Below are 9,729 nucleotides of genomic sequence, written 5' to 3'. Positions count from 1 at the left end.
AAATAAATAAATAAATATGTTTTTTATTATCGTCATGTACTAGCAATTCTACAATACTAAAACCCTTTCTACTCAGGAATAGTTTCCTCCCACCACTAATCTTCCCTTTGGCATGTCCCTGGGCACAATGCACTACACTAGAACAGTGGTTATAAAGCTTTAGCAGGCATCATAATGACCCAGAGGGCCAGTAAAATACAGATTGCTAGCCTTACCTCCAGAGTTTCTGATTCTGGAGGTCCAGAATCAGAATTTGCTTTTCTAATAAGACCCTCAAGAAGATGGACTGACACAGTGGCTGTAACAGTGGCTCAAGCATAGCAAGGATTGTGAGAATGGTGCAGGATCAGGCAGTGTTTCATTCTGCTGTACACAGGATTGCTATGAGTCACAGTTGACTCAGTGGCACCTAACAACAACAACAACAACAAGATCCCAGGTGATGCTTATTGCTACCAGTTTGGGAATCACACTTGCGGAACACCTGCAGTGAAGAAAAATGAGCAAGTTTGAGTGGCCCAGAAATGATCTGATTAGAAATTTGAGGGCCTTCATTTTCCTCAGAGGAAAAGGCATGTCTATGCCCTCTGCAATGTATGCAATACCTGTTTGTTATTTAAAACAATAGAGGAGAAAAATGAGGTAACCTATGGTGAAGTTAGCTTGTTCTTTGTATTTTTTACCCTTGTTAGCTTGTTCTCTGTATTTTTTACCCTTTTACTTATATAAACCAGAGCCATGAGTAACTTCTAAAGAGCTGCCTGATCTTTAAATGGATACATGCGAGAAGAGGAGAAAGTTTAGTGAACCTTATTTAGGTAATGCGAACTTTTACAGAGGTTAAATAACTACTACTTCTAATATAGATAAAAGGTGGCAGTTAGCGCCCACCCAGGGGTGTCTCAGAAGTCAGGCCTAACAATCTGTTTCTAAAAGATCACAGCTTTGAAAACTAGTTCTACTCTGCACAAATGGGGTCACTTTGAGTCAGAATTTACTCGAAAGCAACTAACAACAAAAACAAGAACTTCTTACAGTGTTTGGATGAAAGACATCCAGATCACAGATTCTTTTACTTAAAAAGGGATGTCTGTGATGTTCTCATTGGGTCCCAGCATAGCAGGGACTATTTTGGTAACAGCTTTATCTTCCCAAAAGAAAAGGAAGGAACAGGGGCTGAAATGACCAATGACACATTTTTTTTTTTTTGAGGGTGAAGAACTCATGTATGGAAAAGCTACTATATGGAGGGAAGTAGTTGGTGGACCAGTGGAATCATTCAGGGGCTTGTTAGAAATGTGGAACTTCAGGCCTCATGGCATTGAAGTCTGAGAAGCACTGATTTAGTTCATCTCCCGGTTCTGAAAAGTATACAGACTACTTGTTAATTAAGGAGCTCTGGTGGTGTAGTGCCTAAGGCATTTGACTACTAACCAGAAGGAAGGCGGTTCAAACCCACCAACCACTCCATGGAAGGAAGACTGGGCAATCTACTTCCATAAAGATTTACCACCTTGGAAAGTCAAAGGGGGTTGGCATGAATTGGAATCAACTTGATGGCAGTGAGTTTGGTTTGGTTACTTGGTTCCACCATCAACACCAATGGAGGCAGCAGTCAAGAAATCACACAACATATTGCACTGGTCAACCATGCTGCAAAAGATTTCTTTAAAGTGCTGAAGAGCAAAGATGTCTCTTTGAAGACTAAGGTGCACCTAACCAAGCCAAGCTGTTTTCAATTGCCTCATATGCATGTGAAAGCCAGACAATGAATAAGGAAGACTGAAGAAGAGTTGGTGTTTCTGAGTTGTGGTGTTGGAGAATACTGAAAGTACCATGGACTGCCAAAAGAACTAACAAATTTATCCTGAAATAAGTACAGCCAGAATGCTCCATAGAAGTGAATATGGCTATAGACTTTGTCTAACTTCTTTGGTCATGTTTCCAGAAGGGACCATTCCCTGGAGAAGGATATCATGCTTGGTAAAATGGAGCATCAACAAAAAAGCAGAAGGCCCTCAATGTGATGGATTGACACAGTGGCTGCAATGATGGGCTCACGTATAGCAAGGATTGTGAAGCTGGCACAGGACTGGGCAGTGTTTCATTCTGTTATATATATATATATACATAGGGTCTCTATGAGTTGGAGCCAACTTGATGGCACCTAACAATAAGTTCCCTTTAGTGTTACTTACAATGTCTGTGCCCAAGTCGATGAACAAGATGGTAATAGTGCCAATGGGAAGGGGGAGCCCAACAATAATGTAGATTAAAAAGGGGCAAAGCTCAGCAATGTTCTTGGTCAAAGTGTAAGCAATGGTCTTCTTTAGGTTGTCAAAGATCAGGCGACCTAGGCAAAAATATTTCTTCTTATAAGACTTGCTTTTAGTCCCCCAGGAGACCCCAGCCCTCAGTAAGATTACCATAGACCTTGCTTACCTTCTTCCACCCCAGTGACTATGGATGCAAAGTTATCATCCAGTAAGACCATGTCAGCTGCATTTTTGGCTGCATCAGAACCTGATATGCCCATGGCAATTCCAATATCTGCTTTCTTTAGAGCTGGAGAGTCGTTAACTCCATCTCCTGTCACAGCAACCACTGCGCCCTATAGGGGACATGAGAGAATGTAAGTGAACATATATATCCAAGGAACCACAAGTTTGGCAAGAACAACATAGCCTCAATTTCATCTTAAGGCTAGGAGAACTGAAATCAAGGGCCTATTTTTTGGAGAAATATAAAGACAGGAAGTCCAAGAAGCATGATTGAGCTGCAAACAAGATGTATCTAAATAAGGAAAACTAGTGTGATAGTTAAAACAGATAGAGGCTGTATGTTATATTTTTACATTTTTAAATACTTATAGCCCCATACCTACCACAGTTCCCAAATATTTTGCTGTCAGAAGACCCTAGTTCTCATGATGGAGTGCAGAGAACCAGTTTAAGTTCTTCCCATAACATGTGGCTTGGAAGTGTCTGGTATCATTCCTTTCAGATGTGAACAAGGAAAGCAGAGAGTAACGTAAAACCAGTGAGAGGGCAGAGAGGTGAAATGCCAGTGACTGGCAAAGAGCTGTCTCTTAAGAGTTCTCAAAAGGCCTCATAGCTCAAGTATGAGACACGAATCTGTTCTGGCATTTCTGCATCAATGACAGCAGACCTGGACCAGCTGGCTGTGGTGATGTCCACTCACCAATCTCTGACAACCCTCCACGATAATCAGTTTCTGCTGGGGGGATGTCCGGGCAAAGACTATTTCTGAGTGGTTGGCTAGGAGCTCATCTAGTTGTTCTGAGCTCATGTCCTTCAGCTCCATGCCAGTTACCACAGCGGCTTCAGCGTCCCTAGAAGTGGGAGAGACTAGGTGAGGTCATAGAGCAGACCTGAAGTTAGAGCACTGTTCTGGGTAGTACATGGATTGAAAACACTGTGATATTACACTGAACTGAATTTAATCAGGTCCTAGTAAGTGACAGAACAGTGGTTATAAGTACTGGGGAAAGTTTAGTCTCCATTTCAAGACAGTAAAAATGAGGCTCAAAAATTATAATTACTTCCAGGACAAGAACAGATATGTGCACACCTTGTTCATGACAGCACTATTCACAAGAGCAAAAAGATGGAAACAACCTAAGTGCCCATCAACAGAAGAATGCATAACCAAACTACGGTACATACACACAATGGAATACTATGCAACACTAAAGAATAATGTAGAATTTGGGAAACACCTCATAACATGGATGAACTTGGAGGACATTATGCTGAGTGAAATAAGTCAATCACAGAAGAACAAATATAGTATTAGTTCATTATTGTAAAAAGTCAAGTAAAGGTTTATATATGGAAGGAAACTTTCTTTGTTGGTTACCAGGGGTGGGAGAGGAAAGGAGGGAACAATGAAAAAAAAAATGCATTGACCCATGTCACTTTAGTTTTGTGTATTTCCCTCTATATAAATTATATTTCAATAAAATGTATTTAAAAAAATAAAAAATAATATGCTGAATGAAAAAAAATACGTATTAAAAATGATCATTTCTTGGTATCATATAATATAGGAATGAAAAAGCCAAATAAACTTTTCATTACAGGAATGGATAGGAAGTTGTACTTCTGGGCAATGCTTTACTTAGCAAGTAAAAGGAGGATAAAAGTTGCCCTTTTGAAAATATTAATAGTAACATGTAAGTGATGGGTAAATGACTATATACTGTAGAATATTTTTAACTTTACTGTGTTTTGGAAATGTTTCATAATAAATTATTGGGAAAAACCTGCCTGTTGGGTCCTAGAATTCAGTTTATGCCAAATGAATAGTAACAATAGGTAATAATTCTTTGTTGTTTTTATAATTTATTTGAAATGTACAGAATGTGTATTGTCTGTAATGTGCTTTAAAGGGAGAAAAATGTATTTAAGTCTACATTGAACAAAAATATTATCTGCTGAAATACAAATGTATGGTTCCAGGGCCTACTGATAATGCAGCTCTGTGTAACTTCCTTGCCAAAACTCTTCAGAAGCTTTCCAGTGTGCTTACAACAAACCCCAGAACCCCCGACTTGGTCTCTAAGGCCATGTGCAGCCTCCCAGGCCAAGTGAAGTCTGTAGTGTTGAGCTTTATGTCTCCTTCGTTCTCAGTTCTGACACTCTCCAAGCTCTGCACTACTCTAAGACTTTCAGAGGTCTTTCTCCCTTTGCAAAAAGGGCCATCTCTTTGCTTGGCTAGTACTACAGATTTTAGACTTCAAGTCTCAGCTTGAACATTGTAGGTATGAAAGACTACATGCCTTTATCTTTACATTTGTTAAGTTTTGAGGTTTTAGGGCCTGTGTTGTCCGCTTGGTGCTAAATATTGGAATTCTAGCAGTTCATTGTGAAACTATAGGCCTTCCTAACTGATGGCAAATATATAGTAAGAAATAAAGGCTATTTCCTTTCCCTCTATGACTGAAAAAATGCAGTTATTATACCATCATGAAGCTAGATCTGATAAAGTGACTAAATGAAAATGTTCATACATCTCAGTCTCCTATTCAGTGTGGTGACTTGTGTGAAAAGGTATAACCTTATTTCTTAAAACCAAACAAAAAAATAAAAAATAAAAATCTGCTTTGTAAATGTTTTTCATATAATTAGCCTTAGAGACTCAGACATTTGATGTTGCTATGCCCAGGGGCTATAATTCTGTTTGGTTTTATTACTTGGTCATTTGTTGCCCTAGTAATAATTTATTATCTAACATCTCTGTATTACTAAAGAACATAAACATTTGGGTAAATTAGAAGAGGTTCATTAGTATTTCTCTTTTTCCTCCTCAGGCATGAAAATATAAAAAAACCAACAATATTTAATTTTAACTTGAGACTTTGGAGCCTTTGATACATTTAAATTATTACCACCATATCCTGGAAGTCCCCCTCTGACCACCCCAATTCAGGTTAGTCTCCTCCCACTTCCGACCACACTCTTCCCTGCATCTCTCCTTCACTATACTCATGACACAGCAATTAGTTGATTTTTCTGTCTCCTTGGCTAGATTGAAAGCTCCCCCAAGGCAGGGACACTGATTGTTCCATTTGCTACTTGAGTTCCAATACTGAGCACAGTGCCTGGTATATAGTTGAGATTCAATAAATAATAATAAAAAAAAATATTTTAAGAGTTGGTTTTACATTCAATGTTACGTGTACATTTAGTTTCACTCCCCATTTACCGTGTCCGACCGTAACCCAGTCTCCTCCCTTCCCTGCCCAGTAAGCCTCCCCCTGTGCCCTTCATAGTTATGTACTCCTGTTTGTCCTGCATTACCTCTGTGTGAATGTTGCCCCTCTGGTGCCCCATGGTCTATTGTTCCAAGGGATGTATTTCCATAGAGTATGTGGGTGCACCACCCTGGGTGGAGTGGTCTGCATGTACATCTTGTTAACTATTGGGCTGAGAGCCAGCCCCTGGGAGTGAGTTTTATTCCAGGTGCAGAATGTATTCCAGGGCCACAATATTGGGGACTCAACAAATAATTTTTAAAAGAATCAATAAAAAGTGGATGAATGGATACAGGGATAGATGAAAGGATAGACAAGCTTAAAAGAATTAGGAGAAACAAGGAAAAATGGAATATTTCCTTAGGAAGCTTCAATTCTATTTATGACCAAACAAAAAAGAAATGAAAAATGCATTTATATAATTACACATTATGAAACTAACTGAAAAGTTAAAACCCAAGATAATCACTAGGGGACTGTATGAAATCCAATGGGTTAATAGTCCTGATTATACAACTAGATCAATGGCAAGTAATTTGAGATAAACTCTGTTTTTTTTTTTTTTTTTTCTGTATTCTCACTCTAAATTGGCAAAGTTTTCAGATCTACTTCATTGGATTTTGAAATTTAGACATAAGGGGTAATATTCATAAGCATCAATACAATACCAGGCACATAGTAATTGTTTAGTAAAATTCTGAGTAAATGAATGGATATGTGAATTATTGTCTAGTCAGCTTAGGGTCACCCTGGGAGGGTGTTTTGCCAACAGGTGATTTGTTCCAATAACACAGCTTTTTAGTGCCAACAGGGCCCCATGTGTAGGAACTCCAGTTTCTGCTCTATCGGTTCTGTGCTTACCATTTGTTAACTTGCTCCACAGCAATGTTGAGGCGTTTTGCAATGTCTTCCACTGTCTCACTGTTTGCTGAAATGATACCTACACTCCTGGCAATAGCTTTGGCTGTGATGGGATGATCACCTGTCACCATAATAACCTAGAGTACAGTGAAAAAAGCATATAGACAATGAAAAACTAGGTCAGCTAAAGTAGGAACGGTTCAGTATTGCCTACTCTACCATGACTTGGAAGAATATGGCTTGTGATTACCATGGTTTGCCCTCATGGGGAATTCTTGATTTAAGACACAACTGTCTGTTAAGGATACACTGATCCTGTTGGATCAACTCTTGTTCCTGAGCTTCTTACCTTTTCTCCACAGGCATTAGTGTAAGCCTTTCCCCTTTACTATCACATTATTTGTGAAAGGGATGAGAGATGTCTATTTGGAGCAGCCCCATATTTCTCCAACAGTCTTGGTATTAACATGGTGAAAGAACTCAATTTTGGCTTATATCTAATGAAGATGAATGTATTTTGAAGGCTGGATGTCCATATTAAGCAATAAAACCTTTAATTGGTTATCATGGTCTAGGACAAAACACGGCCTCTCCATGGCACAGGGAGATAGCTTTCTTTTCACTGCAATTACTGTTGTAGTTTATTCTACATAGACACATCATTTTGGTCTTATGGGACATTTACTAAAAATTAAGAAGGCAATTATAGTATTTACATAAAGAAACCTAAATACTGACCATCTTCTATGACAGAAGAGATACAACATATAGACAGCGATACAACATATAAGGGGGACTTCCTGAGTCAGGAAAATTACTCCCACCTTTATCCCAGCACTCCGGCATTTGGTAACTGCATCAGGCACAGTGGACCGAGGAGGATCAATCATCGATAAAAGCCCCACAAAACAGAGGTTGGAAGTGGGAAAGTTCATGCTATCTATGTCAAATGAGTAGGTTTCTGGAAACTTGTCTTCTGGCAGGTAGAGATGACAGAAACCTAGAATGGACATGAACTTGAGAGTTTATGAAACTAAAAACCCACTGCCGTTGAGTCAGATCTGACTCATAGCAACCCCTCCTTGGGTTTCTGAGGCAGTATCACTACGGAAGTAGATTGCCCAACCTTCCTTCTGAGGAGTGGTTGATGGGTTTGAACCACCAGCCTTCTGGTTAGCAGTCAATGCCTTAGACACTATTCCACAAGAGCTCCTTTATGAAATTAGGATAAGACAAAACAAAAGAAAAAGGGGGAACATTTTGATACACTTAGAGTCTTTTAATATTTTACCATTATGGTATTAAAAAAAAAAAACAACAACTAAATTTACTGCTGTCGAGTCAATTCAACTCATAGCAACTCCTCCCTGGGTTTCCAAGGCAGTATGTCTATGGAAGCAGATTGCCCAATATTCCTTCCAAGGTATTAAGGGTTATTATTTGGTATTATGGTATACCCAAATTGTTTAATTCCTTCAATTATACAATGCATGGGTTTAGAAAAGACATGTTTAATACAAAAATCATTTAGTGTTTGCCCATCAGGCTCCATGTTGTATTCTAAGGATATAAAGATGAAGCCTTTACTTCTAAAGATGTTCCTAATGAAATATAGTCAATGCTACAGAATATAGCTTCTTGGGGAGTCAGGAAAGATTTTACAAAGGAGGTAACATTTTAGCTGTATCCTTGGAGAGAAGTAGATGTTTATCAAGGATAGAAGGGAGGCACAGAAATCAGCATATGCTACTATACAAATTTGGGAAAGAATTTGGGTATCTAGAGAATAATATGAAGTTCAGTCTTTAATCCAAGATAAGCATGAGGGAATTATTATTATTACCATATTAAGAATAGGGTGAAAAAAAAAAAAAAACTCTCTCCCATTGAGTCAGATCCGATTCATACCAACACCTCCTTGGCTTTTCAAGGTGGTATCTCTACCAAAGCAGATTGCCCAATCTTCCTTCTGAGGAGTGGGTAGTGGGTTTGAACCACCAGCATTCTGGTTAGTAGTCAAATGCCTTAGGCACTATGCCAGCAGAGCCCCTAAGAATAGGGTAGAACCATTTATTTCTCTGAAGGCATCAGTCTTGCACAAGTTGAGGTAGAAGGGACCTGTGTTTTTGGGACTTCCAAGATCTTGTGATCTTCTCATTTGCTTTTATATTAAACATATTTTCAGCATGGCTTATTACTTTACAAATATCAATGAAGTACAGACTTTGAGAGGTCAAATGTGAGGTTCCTAAAAGTACTCTGTTGTTGTTATTTGCCGTTGAGTTGGCCCCAACTCATAGAGACCCCTCCTTGGGTTTCCGAGGCAGTATCACTACGGAAGTAGGATCGCCCAATCTTCCTTCTGAGGAGTGGCTGGTGGGTTTGAACTGCCAGCCTTCTGGTTAGCAGTCAAGTGCCTTAGGCACTATGCTACCAGAGCTACTCTAGTCAGATGGATATCAATTCTGTGTTGAAAAGATTACCCAGTCTTGTGGAGTATTTAGAGCATGCTAAGCATCATCATCTCACTTATATATTCTATTTACTTTACAAATTCACTATCTTTTAGAAACACATTCCACAGATTCCAACATGTCTACTGGCACAGACTTTAATGTTTAATGACTCTTATCAAAAGCAAGCCAACCAAACCCACTGCCATTGAGTCAATTCCAACTCACAGAAGAGTAGAACTGCCCATAGGGTTTTCAAGGCTATAAATATTTATGGAAGCAGACTGCCTCATCTTTCTCTTGTGCAGCAACTGGTGGGTTCGAATCTCCAATCTTTTTTGTTAGCAACCAAATGCCTTAACTACTGTGCCACCCAAAGTCCATGACTATTATAATCAACCAGTAATTCCTGTTACCTTGAATTTATCATTCTGTTGTTCTGAGCAGGTATCCTCTGATAAACTCATGATTCTCACAATGGAACACGTCACAATGCACAACCCTCAATGCCTTAAATAACCATGAATAGGTGATTCCATAATGGTGGCATTTGTAAGGTTCCTTCTAAAATTCCAAATTCCCTGTCTCAGTTAGTGGCATTACTTTTTTTCTAATCATGTGAGCATTTTTTTTTTTTTT

The 9,729-nt window shown here is 39.0% G+C and overlaps 1 protein-coding gene across 1 annotated transcript in view; it reads right to left on the bottom strand.

The window, feature by feature from the left end:
• Positions 1-9,729, bottom strand: part of LOC103210048 (potassium-transporting ATPase alpha chain 2) — a 52,075-nt gene that overhangs the window by 13,981 nt on the left and 28,365 nt on the right. The window contains exons 12-16 of the mRNA XM_007955971.1: positions 7,462-7,637; positions 6,638-6,774; positions 3,202-3,352; positions 2,443-2,611; positions 2,199-2,353 (exon numbers count right to left, since the gene is read on the bottom strand). Coding sequence (XP_007954162.1) covers positions 2,199-2,353; positions 2,443-2,611; positions 3,202-3,352; positions 6,638-6,774; positions 7,462-7,637 — 788 coding nt within the window. The remainder of the gene's footprint in view (positions 1-2,198; positions 2,354-2,442; positions 2,612-3,201; positions 3,353-6,637; positions 6,775-7,461; positions 7,638-9,729) is intronic.

Source organism: Orycteropus afer, unplaced genomic scaffold (assembly GCF_000298275.1).
Source record: "Orycteropus afer afer isolate SDZICR_OR568_19922 unplaced genomic scaffold, OryAfe1.0 scaffold00561, whole genome shotgun sequence".
NCBI lineage: Eukaryota > Metazoa > Chordata > Mammalia > Tubulidentata > Orycteropodidae > Orycteropus > Orycteropus afer.
Note: the sequence above shows the minus strand (reverse complement) of the source record. Positions and strands in the feature narration are given on the sequence as shown.